Genomic DNA, 23,313 nt, shown 5'->3' on the forward strand with positions numbered 1-23,313 from the left:
TCCTACTATCTCCTGGTGTAGCTTAACTTTAGTAGAGCATTTGACACTTTGGAGGTGAAAACTGACTTTGTTTTATACTACTGCTTTGTTTTAAAACTGTAATATGTAATGGACCCAGCATTCATATGTAAGAAATACGGGCAGGAGTCGGCCATCTGGCCCATCTTGCTTACTCCGCCATTCAATAAAATCATGGCCAATCTGGCTATGGACTCATCTCCACCTACCTACCTTTTCCCAATTACCCTTAATCTATCCAACCTTGTGTTAAATATATTTACTGAGGTGGCCTCCACTGCTTCATTAGGCAGAGAATTCCACAGATTTACCACTCTCTGGGAAAAGCAGTTCCTCCTCATCTCCATCCTGAATCATGAAGCTATATCCCGATTCTAGTCTCATCTATCAGGGGAAACAACTTTCCTGCCTCTATCTCATCTGCCCCTTTCATAAATTTATATTTATATTCTAACAGATGAGATCAAATTTACAGAGCAAAACAGGAAATCTAGCCAGGAAAATAACAGGCTTGGGTGAGAATTAACAGAACGGAGCAGAAATGAAGCTAGGTGATATTCCTTTTTGTGAGCTGCCTGACTCTGCCCTGCATGCAAAGGTTTCTTCCAAGAGTTTCGTTTACTCCATGAGAGAATGTACAAAAGTCTTCCCGGCTACAAGTATCGAGGCCACCGTTGGTTGGGGTTGACCACGGATGCTGTGTCCCAGGTGTCTATGTGATACACAAACCAAGGCAGTACAATACGGAGAGCAAGCTGTTGCCTACGTGGAGCAGGCTTTCCCTCTCCATGCAGCTGATGAACCCGAAGGAATGGGAGAGACCGATACGGTTTGTCATCTGCAGTGTTGCAGGAGTTGCCAGTCAGCTTTGAACTCAATGTAAGCTGCCTTAGGGACTCCAGCTCAGGACTTTTGTTGCGCGATTTACATAGTGGGAGTAGCTGCAAGGCAGCAGAAGTTTGAGATCAGAGTTTTCCTTCTCCTAGATGAGCTGCCAACCATGGCTGACGAACCCCATCTGCCCAAAGTGAGTGGATTTAAGGATCCAGACGTCTGCCTTTGCCCCTTTTCCTGTCAGTAGAAATGGTTCCACCAGGCTTAGTAGCTAAGCCATGTGAGAAGGCCAGAAGATGGACTTGGTTGTCAGAGGCTATCTGAGACACACACCATTGGGAGCATTTAATAGTCTGTGGGAGCTTATCCCCACTACCACCTTCAGCTACAACAACCTTAAAGAATCTAAGCTACAAGTATATTAACAGATTATACTTTCAAAGACTGGAAATATAGCCAACTAATGTGCTACAATGCTTCCTGGAATTAAGTGTTCATAAGCACAGTCTTATAATCTCCCGATTAGCACAAGTGCCACAATTGATCATTAATAGTTGTGGTGAGAAAATGTGCAATACTCAAAGCAACAAAATGTTCAGCAGTGTCATTCTCATACAATGGATGTGTTTCAGAAATGTTAGATGACAATTCCAGGAAAACATCAGAACATTCTGTTCCCACAATTCCAACCATTAATTTGGCTCAGTAGTTCAACAGCTGCATGCTGGTGCCATTTCTGCTCCTATTTCAGACTGAGTACTCTTTTTTGGTATTTCAACATACCAATTTAACATGAGAGAGTGAAGAGGGCTAGGAATAGAAGTCAGGGAATGAGCAGCAGTAGAACTTGCTGGTGAGTTTTACTTAACCGAAAGCAGGACTTGGAGCAAGAGACACGAGAGTTTCGGAGGTAGGTCTCGGGACTTGCTGATTGAGTTTCAACTAACAGAATTCTGAAAGAGGCAAATTTCCAAATTGTTAGTTAATTGACTAATAAGCAAATTAACAGTAGCCATTAAAAAGAAGTTAGGGTCAAGTGGAGCGGTCATGGTTGGAGTGGATCAGTGTAAAAGTGAAGACCTGAGGCTTTGCCTCAAGAAGCTTCAGCATGAAGAGGCAGAGAATGTGGTCCAGTTGTGGTGAGCGAGAGCTGCTCGTCTAAAAAAAGCTTCAAAGTTCAAAATAAATTTATTATCAAAGTACATATGCATCACCACATACAACCTTGGGATTCATTTTCTTGCGAGCAATCACGATAAGTTCAAGAAACACAATAGATTCAATGAAAGACCACACCCAACAGGGCAGACAACAACCAATGTGCAAGAAAACAAAAACACACTTCGCAAATACAAAAAGAAAGAGAAATAAATAAGCTATAAATATCGAGAACATGAGATGAGGAGACCTTGAAACTGAGTCCGTAGGTTGTGGGAATAGTTCAGTGATGGCCGAATGAAATTGAGTGAAGTTATCCCCTTTGACTCAATAGGCTGAGGAACTGGGGCAGTGGTCAGGGGTTCAGATTTATGGATCATGGGATCTCTTCCAGGGAAGGTACGACCTGCTAAAGGGACAGGCTACACCTGTACCCAAGGAGGGCCAATGTCCTTGCAGGCAGCTGTTCAGGAAGGTTTAAACTAATTTAGCAGGGGGATGGGAACTGGAATGATGGTGCTGAGGAAAAGGTAGTTGATTTACAAACAGGGGCAGTGCATAGTGAGACTGCCAGCAAGGAGAGGCTGATGATAGGGAAAAATTGCAGTCAACTAGATGAGTTACAATGTAAAAGATGGACAAAATTGAAAAGGGTGAAAACAGGACTGAAGGTGTTATATTTGATTGTGGCAGTATACAGAATAAGATAGATGAACTTGTAGCAGAGTTACATATTGGCATGTTGTTGTGGGCATCACTGAATTGTGGCTGAAAGAAGATTATGGCTGGAAGATTTACGCCCATGGATACACATTGTATCAAAAGTACAAGCAGGTAGGCAGAAGGTTTTGTGTGGCTCTTTTGATATAAAAAAATGAAATCAAATCATTAGAAAGAGGTGACACAGGATCAGGTGTTGAATCATCACCCCCCCCCCCCAACCAAATAGTAGTAAAGATGCGGTCTACACATTACAACTGGAGATAGAAAATACTTGTCAAAAGGCCAATATTACAATAGTCATGGAGGATTCAATATACAGGTAGATTGGGTAAATCAGGTTACACATTTCAGAAAGATAGCTGACCACCAGGAGAAATAAGAAGAGTAAGCAGTTAGTGTAGCGTTCCCTCTTGTCCATTCCCCTCACTAACAAGTACATACGTATCTTTTTGGATATATATGAGGGGTGTTCTTTCAGGGGCTAGCAGCAGCAGTCAAGTCTTTCTCATTGTGATCAGGATAGGGTGCAATGAGACAGGGCAATAAATATAGGAGATACAACAGTGAGAAAGACAGAAAGGAGATTCTGTGGCCACAGAATAGATGCCACAATGCTGTTTTACTTCCCAGGTGCCAGTGTCAAGGCTATTGCAGGGCAGCTGCCCAATTTTTTGATGAGTGAGGCAAAAAGCAAGAGGTTACTTTGCACATTGGCATGAAATGACATAGGTTATACAAGGGATGAGTATAGGGAGTCAGGTAAGAAATTAAAATGCAGGACCTTGAGGGCAGTGATCTCTGGATCATTCCCGACGCCACAGTGAGTCATGGAATAGAACGATAGGCCAGATGAATGCATAGCTGAAGATCTGGTGCAGGGGGCATGAATTCAGGTTCTTGGATCATTGAGATCTCTTCTGGGGTTCAGGTGATCTGTACAAAAGAGGCAGATTGCTCTTGAGTGGGAGAAGCCCAATATCCTAGTGGGGAAATTTACTTCTGGAGGGTTTAAACTAGGTCGGTGAGGGGTGGAACTTGAGAGAGTGAAGTTGGTGAGAAGACAAGGGTATGTGCAGCAACCAGAGGGTGTAGGCCTAGTAATCAGTATAGCCATGGTTCAGTAAAAGGACTGCAGCTTTAAATTCCATCTATTTCAGTGCACGTAGCTTAACTGAGGATGTGGATTGCTTCAAGGAATAGAAGATTGTGGTCATAACAGAAATGTGGCTGAGAGAAAGGCAGCACAGGCAGGACAATGTGGTGTTGCTTTATGGATAGGGGTGGACATAAGGCGGGAGGAGAAGATGGCGGCGCGACGCAGCTCGCAGCGGCCACTCTGGTGGTGATGTCTGTTATCTTTCAAGTACGGTGCCGTGCACAATCCTGATTTGATGGAGACAGATGTGAGAGCACGGAGGAACATCTGGTGAAACTTCTGAAATGCTAGTCACTGCTACTGTGTGATCCAGAATCTCCGGAGCGGAAGGCCCCGAGTCCTCGGCTTTGCTTGTTGCTCGGCGGCCGGGGCGGGGTCGAAGCGCTCAGCAAAGGATGGTGCTTGGAGAGGCTGTGTCGGAGGGGCTGATCGGAGGCTCGAAGTTTTCGGACGGACTCTGAGTCCGCTGCGGTCGGGTGCTTCCAATGGTGTGGCATCGGCAAGTTTGAGGTGCTTCGAAGTTTATGGCAAGGAGAGTTTCTCCCTTCTACAGTCTGCGTGAGATGATGAGGCTATCAGAACTTAGACTTTTTTTTTTACGGTGTCCATGGTCCGCTCTTTATCAAATTACGGTATTGCTTTGCACTGTTGCAACTATGTTATAATTATGTGATTTTGTCAGGTTTTAGTCTTGGTCTGTCTTGTGTTTCTGTGATATCACTCTGGAGGAACATTGTATCATTTTTTAATGCATGCATTTCTAAATGACAATAAACGAGGACTGAGTGTCCTCATAATCTAATCTAATAAGAAGTTAATGGTCACCTCGGCAGGGCTGTTTTATAGACCATCCCAGCAGTCGGCAGGGACCTGAGGAGCAGACATCTCGAGAAATCGCACATTTTGATAAGAGTAGACATAACGCGATGATTTTAAAAACGCAAGCACAAGGAAATCTGCAGATTCTGGAATTTCAAGCAACACACATAAAAGTTGCTGGTGAATGCAGTAGGCTAGGCAGCATCTCTAGGAAGAGGTACAGTCAACGTTTCGGGCCGAGACCCTTCGTCAGGACTAACTGAAAGAAGAGCTAGTAAGAGATTTGAAAGTGGGAGGGGGAGGGGGAGATCTGAAATGATCCCCCTCCCCCTCCCACTTTCAAATCTCTTCCTAGCTCTTCCTTCAGTTAGTCCTGACGAAGGGTCTCGGCCTGAAACGTCGACTGTACTTCTTCCTAGAGATGCTGCCCGGCCTGCTGCGTTCACCAGCAACTTTTATGTGTGTTGCTTGATAACATGACGATGGTCACTTCAGTAGAGCTGTTTTAAAGACCACCCTACAGTCAGCAGGGTACATGAGGAGCAGAAGTGTTGAGAAGTTGCATGTAATTGAGAGTATAAGTAGCATTGTGCCAGTGGGAAATCTCAATTATCCCAGTATTGTCTGGGCCACCCAGAGTGCAAAGGCCTGGATGGGGTGTAATTTGTGCAGTGTATCCAAGACCATTTCCTCATGTTCAGGTTCAGTTTATTGTCATAACAGAATACAGGGAGTTGGGAAGGAAGCTGAGAAGCAGGACTTCAAAGGTAGTAATCTCAGGATTGCTGCCTGTGCCATGTGACATTGAGGATGGGAATAGATGAGGTGGCTGAAGAATTGGATTAAGGAGCAGGGATTCAGATTTCTGGATAACTGGGACCTCTCCTGGGGCAGGTGTGACCTGTACAAAAGAGACCGATTGATTTGAATCTAAGGGGGACCAATATTCTTGTGGACAAGTTTCCTAGATCTGTTAGCAGTAGTTTAAACTAATATGGCCGGGGATGGGAACCAGTATGATAGAACTGAGGATGAGCCAGTAGATTTAAAAGTAGATGATGGGTGTATCATGAATGGAAGGAAGGACAGGCCAGTGAGTGAGTACAAAGGTAGACTGAGCAAAGAGTTAAATTGTACCACAGAAGCAAAATTCAAAGGGACAAAGAATGCAGGACTGAAGGTCCTGTGTTTAAATGCACATAGCATTCGGAATAAGGTGGATGAACTCGTGGCACAATTAGAGATTGGTCGGTATGATGTTGTGGCATCACTGAGTCATAGCTGAAAGGTGGCTATGGTTGGGAGCTTAACATCAAAGGATATATTTTGTATCGAAAGGACAGGAAGGAAGGCATAGGCGGCGGTGTGGCTCTGTTGGTAAGAGATGGAATTACATCTTTAGAAAGAGGTGACATAGGGTCAGAGAACGTTGAATCTTTGTAGGTGGATTTAAGAAACTGCAAGTGTTTTAAAAAACCACACATTATGGGAATCATATATAGGTCCCTAAATAGTAGCCAGATGTGGGATTGAGATTGCAAAGGGAGATGGAAAAGGCATGTAATAGAAACATAGAAAATAGGTGGAGTAGGCCATTCAGCCCTTCGAGCCTGCACCGCCATTTATTATGATCATGGCTGATCATCCAACTCAGAACCCTGCACCAGCCTTCCCTCCATACCCCCTGATCCCCGTAGCCACAAGGGCCATATCTAACTCCCTCTTAAATATAGCCAATGAACTGGCCTCAACTGTTTCCTGTGGCAGAGAATTCCACAGATTCACCACTCTCTGTGTGAAGAAGCTTTTCCTAATCTTAGTCCTAAAAGGCTTCCCCTTTATCCTCAAACTGTGACCCCTCGTTCTGGACTTCCCCAACATCGGGAACAATCTTCCTGCATCTAGCCTGTCCAACCCCTTTAGGATTTTATGTTTCAATCAGATCCCCCCTCAATCTTCTAAATTCCAATGAGTACAAGCCTAGTTCATCCAGTCTTTCTTCATATGAAAGTCCTGCCATCCCAGGAATCAATCTGGTGAACCTTCTTTGTACTCCCTCTATGGCAAGGATGTCTTTCCTCAGATTAGGGGACCAAAACTGCACACAATACTCCAGGTGTGGTCTCACCAAGGCCTTGTACAACTGCAGTAGTACCTCCCTGCTCCTGTACTCAAATCCTCTCGCTATAAATGCCAGCATACCATTCGCCTTTTTCACCGCCTGCTGTACCTACATGCCCACTTTCAATGACTGGTGTATAATGACACCCAGGTCTCGTTGCACCTCCCCTTTTCCTAATCGGCCATCATTCAGATAATAATCTGTTTTCCTATTTTTGCCACCAAAGTGGATAACTTCACATTTATCCACATTAAATTGCATCTGCCATGAATTTGCCCACTCACTCAACCTATCCAAGTCACCCTGCATCCTCTTAGCATCCTCCTCACAGCTAACACTGCCGCCCAGCTTCGTGTCATCCGCAAACTTGGAGATGCTGCATTTAATTCCCTCATCCAAGTCATTAATATATATTGTAAACAACTGGGGTCCCAGCACTGAGCCTTGCAGTACCCCACTAGTCACTGCCTGCCATTCTGAAAAGGTCCCATTTATTCCCACTCTTTGCTTCCTGTCTGCTAACCAATTCTCTATCCACATCAATACCTTACCCCCAATACCGTGTGCTTTAAGTTTGCACACTAATCTCCTGTGTGGGACCTTGTCAAAAGCCTTTTGAAAATCCAAATATACCACATCCACTGGTTCTCCCCTATCCACTCTACTAGTTACATCCTCAAATAATTCTATGAGATTCGTCAGACATGATTTTCCTTTCACAAATTCATGCTGACTTTGTCCGGTGATTTCACCGCTTTCCAAATGTGCTGTTATCACATCTTTGCTAACTGACTCCAGCAGTTTCCCCACCACCGACATTAGGCTAACTGGTCTATAATTCCCCGGTTTCTCTCTCCCTCCTTTTTTAAAAAGTGGGGTTGTAATGTCGTAATTGTAATGGGGGACTTCAATATGCAAGGAGATTGGGAAAATCAGGTTGGTGTTGGATTGCAAGAGAGGGAATCTGTTGAATGCCTATGTGATGGCTTTTTAGAACAGCTTGTGCATGAGCCTACTAAGGGAAAGGTTATCTTAGATTGGGTGTTGTGTAATAACCTAGATCTTATTAGGGAGCTTAATGTAAAGGAACCCTCAGGAGGCAGTGATCATAATATAATTGAATTCATACTGCAATTTGAGAAGGAGAAGCACAAGTCACCTGTGTCACTATCACAATGAAATAAAGGGAATTACAGAGGCATGAAAGAAGAGCTTGCCCAGATAGATTGGAGAAGAATATTGGCCGGGATGACAGCACAGCAGAGGTGGCTGAAGTTTCTGGGAATAGTTCACAAGGCGCATGATAGATATGTCCCACAAGGAAGAAGTTCTCAAATGGCAGGTATAGGCAACCGTGGCTGACAAGGGAAGTTAAGGACTGCATAAAAGCCAATGAAAGGGCATATAAAACTGATGGGAAGTTGGATGATTGGGAAGCTTTAAAAACAAAATGCAACTAAAAAAGCTATAAGAAGGGAAAAGATGAAATATGAGGGCAAACTGGCCAATAATATAAAGTTTTTTCAGTTATATGAAGAATAAAAGGGAGGTGAGAGCTGATATTGGACCACTAGAGGATGTTACTGGTGAAGTAGTAATGGGGGACAAAGAAATGGCAGATGAACTCAATGGGGACTTTGCATCAGTCTTCACTCTGGAAGACACTAGCAGTGTACTAGAGATTCCTGAGTGTCAGGGAGCAGGAGTGAGTGCCATTGCTATTACAAAGGAAAAAGTGCTAAGCAAACTCAATTCTAACCGTACATCTTTGGAATGTGGAAGGAAACCGAAGCACCCAGACAAAACCCATGCAGTGACAGGGAGAATGTACAAACTCATTACAGACAGCAGTGGGAATTGAACACTAATCGGTGATTGATGATGCAGTAAATCAATCAAGCCATCCACTATGCTACCACTGATTCAGGGGAGCTGGTGAGTGCATTCAGAATTGGCTAGATCATAGGAACAGATGATAATGGTTGTTGAATGGCAATTCCCTGTTACTAGTGCTGCTCACGAGGGTTCAGTTTGGGACTTCTATTACTCATTACATATGTACATGATTTGGATATGAATGTACATAGCATGATGAGCAAGTTTGCTATTAATACGAAATTAGGAACTTTGATGATAGTGTTACAATGAATGGCAAGGAGATCTTGAACAGTTAGGGAGCTGGGCTGAGGAATAGCAAATAGTTATTAACTTAGATAAGTGCAAGGCGATGTATTTTGGACTGTCAAATGAGGGTAGCACTTGTACAGTGAATCAGCGGACACCGATGTGTGTTGTGCAACAGAGGGACCTGGGAGTACAAGTGCAGAGTTTACTAAATGGGGCCACTAAGTAGACAAGGTAGTGAAGAAAGGTTTACCATGCTGGCCTTCATCAGTCAGGGCATTGAGTTTAGGACATTATGTCCGTGAGTACTGTGTACAGTTTTGGTCACCCCGTCATAGGAAAGACAGTGTGAAGCTGGACAGAGTGCAGAAGAGATTTACGAAGATGCTGCTTGGACGAAAGAGACTGAGTTATGGTGCCATGTTGGATATTTATTCCATGGAGTGCAGGAGAATGAGCGGTGACATCATAGAATTTTATAAAATCATGAGGGGCAAGGATAAGTTGGACATTCATAGACCTTTCTCCCCCCAGGGCTTGGGAATCCAAAACAGGTCGGCACTGATACAAGATGAGAAAGATTTAAGAAACCCGAGTTGTAACTTCTTTATATGGAGGGAGTGAGTACCTAGAATGAGTAGAAGGGGTCAAGGCAGGCACAAGTGCATCATTTTAGAGGCATTTGGATAGGTACATGGAGGGTGGAGCTTGAAGTATTATGATATAAACCACAGGCAACTGGAACTAGCAGGGAGGATGCTGTGCTTGGCATCTGCTGGGCCAAAGGGCCTTTTCTGTGCAGTATTGCTCTGCGACTCTATAAATAGCATGGGGGTGGAGAGTAGGAGCTAGAGCAAGGACAATCTTGAAAATCACTGCCAAGAAGCTTTGGCTTGAGATAACTAAAATAAATATTTTGCCACAAGGTGTCTGGAGATGGTGAAGAGCTTCATCTTTATATAGAACAATGCACGGCTAGAATCAAAGTTAAAGTATTGTGTGAATTACAACCAGCTTTATTCAAGGTTAAACATTTTTAAGTGCAATAGATCTTATTCCAGTGAAATAATGAAATAAGAACTGGTGCATAAAGTGCTGTACTTTGATCAGACTTACATGACTAGCCAAAAGCAATATTCATTATCTAATTTGTATCCACCTTTCATCCCCTTTGTTCCATTGCACATTAACTCAAATATTCTCATTTCATGAATAGCACTGAGAATCTTATCCACTGTTTCAATTAATTAAATCATAGCTGATTTTCCAGGGTGAGGCTGATCCCCAACTCTACCCACTAATTCCTCCACCAGTTGATTATTTCCTGTCAGTCACCTAATGTATAGCCTAGCGTCACTTTATGGACATACAATGTATATAAGCTGTCTTACGTATTTATATTTATTGTGTTTCTTATGATTATTGTGTTCTTTATCTTTTTTTTTGTGCTGCATTGGATCTGGAGTAACAATTATTCCATTCTCCTTTATACGTGTTTACAGGAAATAACATTAAGCAATCTTGACGAGCCCAGCAAGGAAATACACCATGTTCTGTTCTACCAACCACCAAGTTCCTCCTCCTCTTCCTCCATCAGTGACAGAGTTTATGCATCCCAGTCAGCTGTCTCAACCCAGGAGTGAAAGTAATCATCTGTAACCCTGAGGGACTGCGAAGAAAGTAGTCATCCAGGACCAATTTGTGAATCAGTATCTAAAGAGGACTTGTGTAAGCTGCCAATGTCTGCACTTTGCATTGTTATAGATAGTCTCCAAAGCAACCAAACGTTGCCCTGGACTCCCCTCAATCCCTTTTTCTTTTGAAACCAGGATTCACCCAAGGACATAAACATTTCTTGTTTACCACCTAGTCACTACTACTACTTACTGTGATAGGAAAAGACAGTACAGACTTAACTCATACTCCATAAAGCTCACACACAATGCCGAATGCCGAAGTCCAAATTTAGATCCTCCATCACAAAATGTTAGGCCAATAGTCCAATGGAATTGACACACAAGTGTGGTCTAAACTGCCTGCTTTCAGATGAAAAATGTTAAACCGAAGTTTCATTCTGTTCTCTCTCAGACCATAAAAGATCTCACGGTATATATCTTAATAGTTATAGTTATATCAAGTGGTTATCCCTGATGATCTAGCCACTATTTGTCCTTTATTTCAACATTATAATTCAGGTAACTGATTATTATCACATTGTTGTTTGTGGAAGCTTGCTATGGGCATATTAGCTGCTAGATTTCCTACATAAATTTCTTTTGCTATAAGACACTTGGATCCATCCTGAAAGGAAAGGGGAAGATTGTTTGCCTATGTAAGTCTACATTTGGGCTTCTCAGCTCTACCAGTTTATCTTTCATTCTGAATGGTATGCAGTGAAATTGGGTCAGTATTGCTGAACCTTTAACATAAAAAAAAAACAGCTGCCAGGGAGAGCAATGCATAAGATGGCTAAGGAATATTGTGATGGAAACAAAGGCCATGATTTCAACCCACTGAATTCTTAGCTGGAAATCAGAGTAAATAATTGGTCCTTGGGCATTCTAATAAAACCCTTCACAATTTAAATAAAATCATGACTTCTTCCTACTTTTCATAAGCTATACAGTATTTCTGAGCAATATATAAAATCTCTGTCCACTATTCACTGTAGCTTGCTCCACCAGAGGGAAGCAGGGTAGATCAAATCCCTCTTAGTTTCCACCTGTTTATCCCCACTTTCCAAGCATAATAACAATCCAACAGTGGATAACTGAAGAGGACAAAAAGTAATAGGAAATAAAACCTGACAATTGAAATGACTCCATAATTTCCCATACCAGGCATCACAGACAACAAATGCTGTGCCACCTTTGTGGCTAAAATGACTTTTCTATATTGGAAAGGCCTAAGGAATAGTCAGTTTCTATTAAAATCAAAGACTGCAGATGTATGAAATTGAAATTAAAACAAATGCCACATCTATGATGAAATAATAACTCAACTTCTCTTTCCACAGATGCTGTCTTACCTGCTGAGAATTGCAGTATTTCCTGTTTCTATTACACCCAGTCTTCAACTGTGACCCAGCTAATATTTTGTATGAATTCATCAGTCTTCATCTACTGTTTACTCCACAAAGCAATGTCCTAGTACATTCCAAATCCTGGAAGCAATTGGGAGCTGTGTGAGAATCCAGCTGCCCCTCTCCTATTGCATAGCCCTCAAATATCAACTACTCTTTCAATTAAAATCACTTACCCATGAAACCACTCTTCCATTGAAGCAAGGTAACTTGGCATTGTCATCAGAAATCTCTTCCTTCACAACTCTGCAAATCAAAGTGATAACAGCATTAACCAGGGTCCAGTTTGCATTCAAAAAGCTGCCCAGAAGAGACCAGAGAATACAAGTTGAAAATTAGATAAAAACATAGAAAAACTACAGCACAATACAGGCCCTTCGGCCCACAATGCTGTGCCGAACTGTACGTACTTTAGAAATTACCTAGGGTTACCCATAGCCCTCTATTTTTTGAAGCTCCATGTACTTATCCAGAAGTCTCTTAAAAGACCCTATCATATCCGCCTCCACCACCATGGCGGGCAGCCTATTCCACGCACTCACCACTCTCTGCATAAAAAAAACTTAATCCTGACATCTACTTCCAAGCACCTTAAAACTGTGCCCTCTCGTGATAGACACTTCAGCCCTGGGGAAAAAGCCTCTGACTATCCACATGATCAATACCTCTCATCATCTTATATACCTGTATCAGGTCACCTCTCATCTTCCGTCACTCCAAGGAGAAGAGGCCAAGTTCACTCAACCTATTCTCTTAAGGCATGCTCCCCAATCCATGCAACATCCTTGTGAATCTCCTCTGCACCCTTTCTATAGTTTCCACATCCTTCCTGTAGTGAGGTGACCAGAACTGAGCACAGTACTCCAAGTGGGGTCTGACCAGGGTCCTATATAGCTGTAACATTACCTCTTGATCTAGTTGCTTAAATGTTGGCAGTAATAATTTCACTTTTTAAATTTAGTTAACGATGTCCATCTTATAATAAATATAGACAGATTCTAACAGGTGCCTAGATCCTTATCTATGGTCATTTTTTAAACATTCAAAGGTTCGTTTTATTGCTAAATTATACAATGTACAATACAACTCTGATATTTGTCTTCTCCAGGTAACCATGAAGCACAGAAAGATGATAGTAGTTGTTGAAAGAAAAGATATTAGCTCCCCCCGCCAGCACGAAAAAGAAAAAAAATAAAACTTGCAAGCCCCAAAATCTCCCAGGCCCTCCCCCACAGAAAAAAGTGACAATAGCAACAAATCCCCAAACTCTCCCTGCAGAAAAAAAACAGCGATAATAACAATTCCCAACCCCTTCACTCACAGAAAAGAACAGTGGCAGTTGTGTTAAAACCCCCAACCACCCCCCCCAACAGAGAAAGTTAACAGATCACCCACCCACCAATCGGCCCTGGTGGGAGGAGAAGATGGTGGCACGATGCAGCTCGCAGCAGCCAATCCGGTGGTGATGTCTGTTATTCGTCAAGTAGGGTGCCGTGCACAATCCTGATTTGATGGAGACGGACGTGAGAGCACGGAGGAACATCTGGTGAAACTTCTGAAATGCCTGCTTCGCTGCTGCTGCTACTGTGTGGTCCAGAATCTCTGGAGAAGGCCCCAAGTCCTCGGCTTTGCTTGTTGCTGGGCAGCTGGGGCGGGGTCGAAGCGCTGGGCAGAGGATGGTGCTCGGAGAGGTTGTGTCGGAGGGGCTGGTTGGAGGCTTGAAGTTTTCAGACGGACTCAGAGTCCGCTGCGGTCGGGTGCTTCCAATGGTGCTGCATCGGCAAGTCGGCACTGCTTGGAGGTTCATGGCAGGGAGAGTTTTTCCCTTCTGCCACCTGCGTGATATGATGAGTCTATTGGGACTTTGAGACTTTTTTTTTAAACAGTGCCCATGCTCTGCTCTTTATCAAATTATGGTATTGCTTTGCACTGTTGTAACTATATGTTATAATTACGTGGTTTTGTCAGTTTTAATCTTGGTTTGTCCTGTGTTTTCTTCTGATATCATTCTAGAGGAACGTTGTATCATTTTTTAATGCATGCATTTCTAAATGACAATAAACGAGGACTGAGTGTCCTCATAATCTAAAGAAAGAAAACACCGAGAAACTGAAGGAGACCAAAATACAGTCCAATAATCACATAAATCTCAGAATATTGAAAACACCTTTTTGTCAGTATACGAGCAGAGTGGCTGCATGAACTCTGTGTAGAGTGACTGCCGACCCAGGTCCAAACACTGCTGATGTGAGTGCAAATGGTGCTGATCTGGCTGCTAACCGCCGTCGACCTGGTAGCCTCCATTGGGAGTGAATGCTCACCCCTTCCACATTCACCTCGATGCTTCAATCTTCCTTGCCACTTCGAGATGGAGTCATTCATGACACCGCACCCCAGCTCTGGTATTTTTCATGAGACAGCTCGTGCTCTCGGTCCTTCTCGGGTTCTCGTCTCTGATCTCCACGAGGCAGCTTTCCAGACACAGCAGAACGCTAGATTATTTGATCGAGTTCCAAGCTGCATGTCACAGGCTCCAACGGTTTCCATAATGCACACAAGACAAAAAGAACAAGCAGAAAGTGTAGAAAAAGTGAAATAATTGAAGAGATTTGTTGTCTGGAAGATGTCACCCAAGGAATTGTTGTTTGCTGGTGCCATCTTGACCGGAAGAAGCTTCAAGCTTTTAATAAGCTTCCCACATTGCAGAATTTTAGCAATGAGAAATCTCTTGGTGTGCTCTCAAATGAACTGTACTTGCAAATGAAATTCTGTTGGATCCAATGCAAGAGTACCAATCTCACCAAACAATTTCTGTTAGGGTCCCATTTATTCACAGTTTCACCTTAAAATTTCTATTACCCCAGAAAGTACACACTACAGTGCCATCCATTGCCAGAGACTTCATCATCACTGACGTAGGCTTATTAAAGACTATGAAAAACAAAGCCAGAGACATCCAACACAGAAACAGACCCTTCAACCCAGCATATCCATGCTGATCTTATTCCCTATCAACACTTGCCTTGTTTATCCAATCTTTCCCAATGATTAAAGTCCTCCACTGCCAGCTACATCCTGTTCAATATTCTTTGAACTCTTTCCAGCACAATCACATCCAAGTGGTTCACAATACTCCAAGTATGATCTAACCAGTGTTTTGTAAAGTTACATGTGACAGCCCAACTCTCATATATGTTATGCCTCAACCTATGAAGGCAAGCATTATCATATTCCTTTTTCATCAGCCTATCTACCTGGGAACTATGGACTTTATCATAAAGGTTCTTCTATTCATCTATATTCCTCAGTACACTACCATTTACTGTGTATGTCCTACTACTATCTGACTTCTCACATTTAATGGGATTAAATTCTACCTGCTGATGCTCTGCCAAATGTCCATTATATTCTATAGCTTGCTTACTCTTAGATAAGCTTCCCCACTATCCATAAGACCACCAACTTCTGTGCCTTCTGCTAACTTACTCCAATGTTCACATCCAAGTCGTTAACATACATCTCACTGGTCACAGACTTCGAATTAGAAAAGCATCCTTCCTCCACTACCCTCTGCATTCTATCACCATGCCAATTTTGGATCCAAAAACTTTGGATGCCATATGCCTTAACCTTCTGAAGCAACCTAACATGTGGGACTTGTCAAATGCATTGTAAAATCAATAGAATCAACATCTACCCTTTCTGTCTTATCAGTCTTCTTAGAAATAGCATACACATTTTGAAATGTAGTATAGTGTTGGTGCACTAATCAATTATAAACTGGGAAGAAGCTCCAGCTTAAATAGTCAACAAAATACATGCCCCTTCCCAGAACACTCTGCACATGCTATCACAACCCTGCCCTCCAAAGGACCATTGATCTTTTCTCATTGTGAAACATTTAGTCGCATTGCAAGCGACATGCTAATTCCTTTCTCTACAGGCATGAGCTTAATGTGACCAAGGTCCAGGTTGAATAGACACTGTCCACAGCACTAACAATTTGCACGTGGGCACTTTATGCTGAGCTTTGCAATGAGAACACAACAGCCTTTTATTTGCTTCCTTAGCAACATTACCACTGATCAGCTTAGTGAAACCCACACAGAAATCCTAACTCTTGTAGACAAACATACTCTGTATTCAAAAACTATAGCTGGTCACTATTATGCTCAAGGACTTTTGGAACCATATAGAAGGCTGAGTTCCCAATAGGGTCTGACTGAACCTACAGCATCATTTCCTCTCTTTGCTTTCCAGCCCCCAAAATTACGTGAGCCTTTTTACTGATCTATTTATTTTATCAGAATACCTTACACTTCAACTCAAAACAATTTCTTTCAAAGCGGATTACTGGCAACTTCATGGGTAACAGAACTAAGTCCTTATAGAATTCTCAAATCATTACCAAAAATTACTTTTATGAAAGTTCAGTGGAAAAAAAAAACTAAACAATTTTTTTCAACTCGCATTTCTTGGCAGATGTGCAGATGATATGGTTTCATGTTACAGCAAATTGCAATATGGACTGTTTTCTAGGAAAGCAATGCAACAATCCCTGTGATGCAGGCTCACTTGTATACAGTGCAAATACTCTATTGATTTAATGGTTAAAAGCAGCGAGCCATATAGGCTATGCCTCCCATAATCAATGTACAAAGACTGGATCAACCCTCAGCTTCTTACTGTTTTTAACTAGTTATCCAGCCACGCCATTTTATGGCTTTCCATATGTTCCATTTATCCTGATTTTCAGCAGAAATAGAGGCAGGCTAAAATTACTTTTTGCACTTCTTGATCCCAGAGAAACTGTAGGAATCAGCAAAGCATATAGTCTTGGTACACATGAGGTCAGAAATAGCAAAACATTTATTCAGGCATAATGCCCATTCTTGATCACCCTAGAAAAGTGCAATAATGGTTGGGAATACTGAGACTTTTCTGCCTAAAAGAGGACAGGGAGCTTAGGGGAAAGTGTTTCAACGCTGCCTACCTGACAGCGGGAGGTACCTGTGCTTTCAACTGAAACTCAGGAGGATGCATGTAAAACAACCAGCACATGCAGTACCCTCATAAAATGTAACTTCATGTTGATATAATTAGCCAAATAATTTCTTTTCATATTAAAATGGCCTGCTTCCAGGAGCAGAGCAGAATCTCCAGGTAGAACTAATATTCCCTCAAAATGGGAACAGATTCAAAATATAAAGGCCTGTCCAGAAAAATTAGAACTTCAAGCAGTTTCAGTAGACTAGTTCTTTTCGTTCCTTGTTCAGCTCTCCTCATGCTAATTATCAGCAGACCCATGAAACACAGTAGAATCCTATGCTGGGCAAGAGCAGAAAGTTGTTCAAATACTCCCAATACTGCTGATAATCACAGTAAATGAAACACATAGAAGCCTATTAAAATGGTCAGGCAGGATAATCAATTGCCTCTTAAAATCCAACCCTACATCCCCATCGTTAGAGGTGGAAACGGGCAAGGCCAGCCACAGGGCTCTGGTGAAGCTGTAGAGGCCAATCTCCTGTACAATGGGTACAATGGATTGCAGAAACGTTGATGAACTCCAACCATATTTATGGCACTGCAGACACAAGAGACTGCAGAAACTGGAATCTGCAACTGAAGAAATAAAAAACAAACTGCTGGAGGAACTCGTCAGGTCAAGCAGCTTCTGTGAAAATGAAAAGATGGCTTGCACTGAACATTTCTCATGGCTGCTGAGGTTCCTATAGAGATTACATGTAATCTAAGGGTACAGCATTTCACTTTAAACTTGGGGAGTAGGTGCTTCATGAAGCAACTAGGCTTATCTAAAACGCCGCTGTCTTTAAGGTGTTGTACATTCTCCCTGCGACTATGTGGGTTTCCTTCCACATTCCAAAGATGTATGGCTTAGAAAGTTAATTGGTCACACAGGTGCAATTGGGCAGTACGGGCTCATTGGGCTAGAGGGGTCTGTTACCGTGCTATATCTCTAACTAAAATAATACAAATATAAATATCACCAGTATCTATAGATATGGCAAGAAAAAAATCTCAAATATACGAGGGAAATGAGATGTTCTGCTTAATATGGTTACTCTGTGTAGAATATCTAACTCATGCCATACTTGTTCAAAGAGCAAAGGGAGGTTACTTGACCCTATGCACCAGCAAGGAGAAAACTCTAAAGTTTCAAACCTCCTGTGACTTGGAGTGTGTTGAAGCAAATTTTAGTTTCTATTCAGCACTGCTCCTACAAAGGCAAAATGAGCTGGGACAGTCGGGAAAGAGCAATATCAGTATCACACTACCTCCAAATGTTAACCAGATTGTAATATGTTTCGTCTGCTCCTTAGTTGATGTACTGCTGGCTCCATTTGTGATTTCTTAGCTTCCTGTGAAACCACGTTATACTGTACAGCAAGGTTTACCTTTATCACAGAGTGATTGGAAAAAGTACGAAGGCCATTTTGCTTTTCAGATCTGCCTTGGCTATCCAGCAGTTACCACTATCTTGATTTCTCATAGTTCTTTAAATGATTCCCTTGCAGATACTTATCCAACACGATTTTGAACGCTCTAATTGAATCTGCCTCCACCATTACATAGCCATAGTCATACTTTATTGATCCCGAGGGAAATTGGTTTTTGTTACAGTTGCACCATAAATAATTAAATAGTAATAAAACCATAAACAATTAAATAGTAATATGTAAATTATGCCAGGAAATAAATCCAAGACCAGCCTATTGGCTCAGGGTGTCTGACCCTCCAAGGGAGGAGCTGTAAAGTTTGATGGCCACAGGCAGGAATGACTTCCTATGACGCTCTGTGTTGTATCTCGGTGGAATGAGACTCTGGCTGAATGTACTCCTGTGCCCAACCAGTACATTATGTACTGGATGGGAAACATTGTCCAAGATGGCATTAACTTGGACAGCATCCTCTTTTCAGACACCACCATCAGAGAGTCCAGTTCCATCCCCACAACATCACTGGCCTTACGAATGAGTTTGATGATTCTGTTGGTGTCTGCTACCCTCAGCCTGCTGCCCCAGCATACAACAGCAATCATGATCGCACTGGCCACCACAGACTCGTAGAACATCCTCAGCATCATCCGGCAGATGTTAAAGGACCTCAGTCTCCTCAGGAAATAGAGACGGCTCTGACCCTTCTTGTAGACAGCCTCAGTGTTCTTTGACCAGTCCAGTTTATTGTCAATTCGTATCCCCAGGCATTTGTAATCTTTCACCATGTCCACACTGACCCCCTGGATAGAAACAGGGGTCACCGGTGCCTTAGCCCTCCTCAGGTCTACCATCAGCTCCTTAGTCTTTTTCACATTAAGCTGCAGATAATTCTGCTCACACCATGTGACAAAGTTTCCTACCGTAGCCCCGTACTCAGCCTCATCTCCCTTGTTGATGCATCCAACTATGGCAGAGTCATCAGAAAACTTCTGAAGATGACAAGACTCTGTGCAGTAGTTGAAGTCTGAGGTGTAAATGGTGAAGAGAAAGGGAGACAAGAAAGTCCCCTGTGGAGCCCCAGTGCTGCTGATCACTCTGTCCGACACACAGTGTTGCAAGCACACATACTGTAGTCTGCCAGTCAGGTAATCAAGAATCCATGACACCAGGAAAGCATCCACCTGCATTGCTGTCAGCTTCTCCCCCAGCAGAACAGGGTGGATGGTGTTGAACGCACTGAAGAAGTCAAAAAACATGACCCTCACAGTGCTCGCTGGCTTGTCCAGGTGGGCATAGACACAGTTCAGCAGGTAGATGATAGCATTCTCAACTCCTAGTCGGGGCTGGTACACCTGACCCTAATCATTCACTGTATATTAAACTAATTCTGATGTCACCCGATGTTCTTTTGTCTTCATCCTATAACCCCAAGTTCTTGAACCTTTACTAACATGAGCAGCTTCTCTTGTCTAGTCTGTCTACATCCTTCACGAGTATCCCCTCTCTTTACTGAGATCAGAGTAAGCATGGATTGACTTGGAGTCAGAATTCACCTGAGCAATACTCAGTGATTCTAATTGCAAGCACTTTCCAGAAAAAAAAGGGCTCAAGTATGGTCACCCCACATTGTCAAAACTTTCATCAGGACTCAGTATCTCACCTTCCAAACTAGTGTCCGGCTCACTGTGGCCTTATGGATAATGAGTCAAGTGGTGATTCCTCAAAGCAAGGAGCAGTATTTTTAGCAGATTCCCCTCCCTGGTTCTGCAGATAATCATTACCAGAGGTTAAAGCTTTGGTTGGACAGCGATTTGGGAAGCTTGTGCCTTTAAAATTGTCAACAGGAAATTTTGGTTCTTCAGATCACAATTTGTCTCAAAAATAAAAGAGAACTAGAAACAGCCTAGTGATCTAAAGATTCAGAGATAGAAATTAAAATTCCACTATGGGAACCATGGAATTCAAATTCAGTTGATTAGTAAACTGAAATGAAGAGAGGAGTATGTGAATGCAGATCATGTAAATGTCAAGACTGAAAGATTTCTGAGTCAGATATACTAATCTGTTTAAAGGCACAGAGCCATATTTAGAGTCAGACAAGATCTTTCAAAAAGTGAGGCAACAAAGTTGGATCCTGTCCTACTCACTCTGCTCATTAATGTTTGGCAGAATGTGAAAAGCCTTGTGGGCTTAAGAAATCTTTGCTCAAGCCCTACCTCACCTTCCACGTGCTCCACAACAATAGCTAGCTGTAAGTCAACCATACACAATTTATTTGTTGACAGGGCCAGATTGGTCATCTGAACCTTTTCAGAGTGCCACTCAGTCAAAAATTCTGAACTTCTTGGCACATGTTCATTGCTGTCATTCTAACTGCAGTCTTCATGAAATCCAGAAGCACAGTGCCAACTTGCTGTAGTTTCCCAGCAATTATGTTGCCTGCTCAAATACACCAAGTCATACCTGGCACCAATTCAAAAACTCCATTCATTTCAAAAGAAAAGATGGTGATAAGAGATACAAACAAGTTCAAATACCTTATTTTCAATTTGAAAGTTGAATTTATTTAAATGAGTGCAAATATACTTATTTATTAATTTTTTAGGATTGTCTGCTTTATTTCAATGAATATAACAAATTGTAAACTATTAAAGGATGTTCAGAGTATTAATTTTCAATGATTTTAGTCTCAGTGCTTCTAAATGTCAAATACATGCAAAATCTTTGATTAACAGTAGTACATTTGCAAACATGGTTGAATGGTGCAGAAATTTTAAAGACAGAAAATACTGGAATACTTAGCAGGTCAAGCAGCATCGTTAGAGGGAGAAACAACATTAATAATTCAAGTCCATTAACTTTCTTCAGACCAGGGAAAAGTGAGGGGAAAAAAAGGCTGTTTAATATTGCAGAGAAGGCAACAGGGTAAAGAGTGCACAGGGAATGTTTTATGATAGGGTGGAGACTAATTGAAGGTAGAGTTTACTTTGGTACCAACTAAGAGAAGGTTGCTGAAGAATTGCTAATGGCAGCTAAGCATTGCAGAGAAAATGTAAACAGAAGGTGAGAGAGGAGGAGGAGGAGGAGAAAACAGAAACTACTGGAATTGTGGGAGACACAGCACAGCAGCTGCTGGAAATATGAAACAAAGGAGACTGTCAGGGAAGCCCAGCAGGTCAGGCAACAACACTGGAGAAAGAAAAAATGAGCTTCATGTAACGCGAGTACCAAGCAATGAATACTTTTCAGGGAAAAGAAGCTTACATTATTGTGTAGTCAACAACAAATCCCCTGTTCAAAAAGACACATGCCTATAAATCACTGTGGCTGCAACTGGAAGTCAGAAGCTGGACACTGCAAGGGAAATTTTTAGAAATAATGTTCTTCTCTGCAGATGCTGGGAATACAGCTGAGCACATCACAGAAACCAGCCTACGTTACAAGTACTCTGTGTACACTTCTCGCTATCTTGGTAAAGTGGTTGACATAATGAAAGACTCTACTCCCCAGATATTCCCTTTTTTTCCCCATCCTGCTAATCAAATGAGGTAGAAGGTACAATAAAGCCTGAAAGCAAGGTACCATCAACCTTAAGGACATTTTCTATCCCATTGTTATAAAGCTATTGAATGGTCAACCCCCTAGGATAATAAAGTTGCCTCAACCTCACAAGCTATCTTGTTATGGCTGTGCACCTTATTGTTTGCCTGTGCTGGACTTTCTCTGTAACGGTGGCACTTTATTCTGCATTCTGTTATTTTTCCACGTACTACCTCAGTGCACCAATGTGATGAAATGATCTGCATGGATGGCAAGCACAACAAAGATTTTCACGGTGCATGTACTGTAACAAACAAATTTATTAAATCATATTTCACATACTTTAAGTGGGATCTGAAGGTCAGAAATCATGTTAACTTCAGCCAATAGGCCAATACCACATGGAAAGCTTGAATTAGTGAAATATACTTAAGGAATTCAGCGGCTGAGCAGCAGCTGTGGGAGGAAGGGAATTGTCTACGTTCCTTTCCTCCTGCTGAAGCTGCTCGACCCACTTAGCCCTCCAGCAGATTGTGTGTTGCTCCAGATTCCAGCATCTGCAGTCTTCTGTATCTCCATGTTCCTTCCACCCCTCCACAATTCATCTCCAGGCTATCAAACTTCACTTCCTCCCGCCATACTGTAGACCAGGGGTAGGCAACCTTAAACACAAATGATTTTCTAGCATGTGTTATTCATTAATTTGAGGCAAAACATAACTAGATGTACTTAAATGGATAATTCCCATATTTCAAGTTTTTTTTTATGGCATTTATCCGGCCCACAGAGGCAAAAAGATTGCCGACCCCTGGTGTAGATACTACAAACATTACAATGCTATAACCTACAACAGAGAAAGGCAAAGCAGTAAAACAAACCTCCTAGCAATTCCTTGTTACAACAAAGTTCAAGCAAAAATCCCACCACTGGCTTTTCAAGGTTAACTAGAGTTGGGAGAGCCAAAATGTTTCCACTAGTCATTCATTCTATTGTTCTATTGCAAACACAGTAATGGGAGAAAAAAGATGCACTAATTCAACATTACATCAGTACAAATAAAGCATAGATATGCTTTGCCTGTCTCAAATTTAGCACAGCACTCCTTAGATAATCAAAGAATTGCATAACCTCAAAGACAAGGAATTACACAAACAAGAAAATCTGCAGATGCTGGAAATCCAAGCAACACACACAAAATTGTGGAGGAACTCAGCAGGCCAGGCAGCATCTACGTAAAAGAGTAAACAGGTGATGTTTCAGGCCAAGACCCTTCATC

The 23,313-nt window shown here is 42.2% G+C and overlaps 1 protein-coding gene and 1 long non-coding RNA gene across 7 annotated transcripts in view; one reads left to right on the forward strand and one right to left on the reverse strand.

Moving 5' to 3' along the window:
* LOC140188725 (segment polarity protein dishevelled homolog DVL-1-like) overlaps positions 1-23,313 on the reverse strand; it is a 154,920-nt gene that overhangs the window by 110,359 nt on the left and 21,248 nt on the right. For 4 of the 6 annotated variants that reach the window (XM_072245301.1, XM_072245297.1, XM_072245296.1 and 1 more), the window contains exon 2: positions 12,213-12,282. In XM_072245301.1, the coding sequence (XP_072101402.1) occupies positions 12,213-12,282 (70 nt within the window). Of the gene's footprint in view, positions 1-12,212; positions 12,284-23,313 lie in introns of those variants that run through there. The other 2 variants (XM_072245299.1, XM_072245300.1) reach the window with 1 other exon arrangement.
* LOC140188727 (uncharacterized) lies at positions 1,686-13,533 on the forward strand. Its single transcript, XR_011883365.1, has 3 exons — positions 1,686-1,762; positions 10,457-10,682; positions 11,971-13,533. It is a non-coding gene; the product is annotated as an uncharacterized lncRNA (long non-coding RNA).

This window comes from Mobula birostris, chromosome 27 (assembly GCF_030028105.1).
Source record: "Mobula birostris isolate sMobBir1 chromosome 27, sMobBir1.hap1, whole genome shotgun sequence".
NCBI lineage: Eukaryota > Metazoa > Chordata > Chondrichthyes > Myliobatiformes > Myliobatidae > Mobula > Mobula birostris.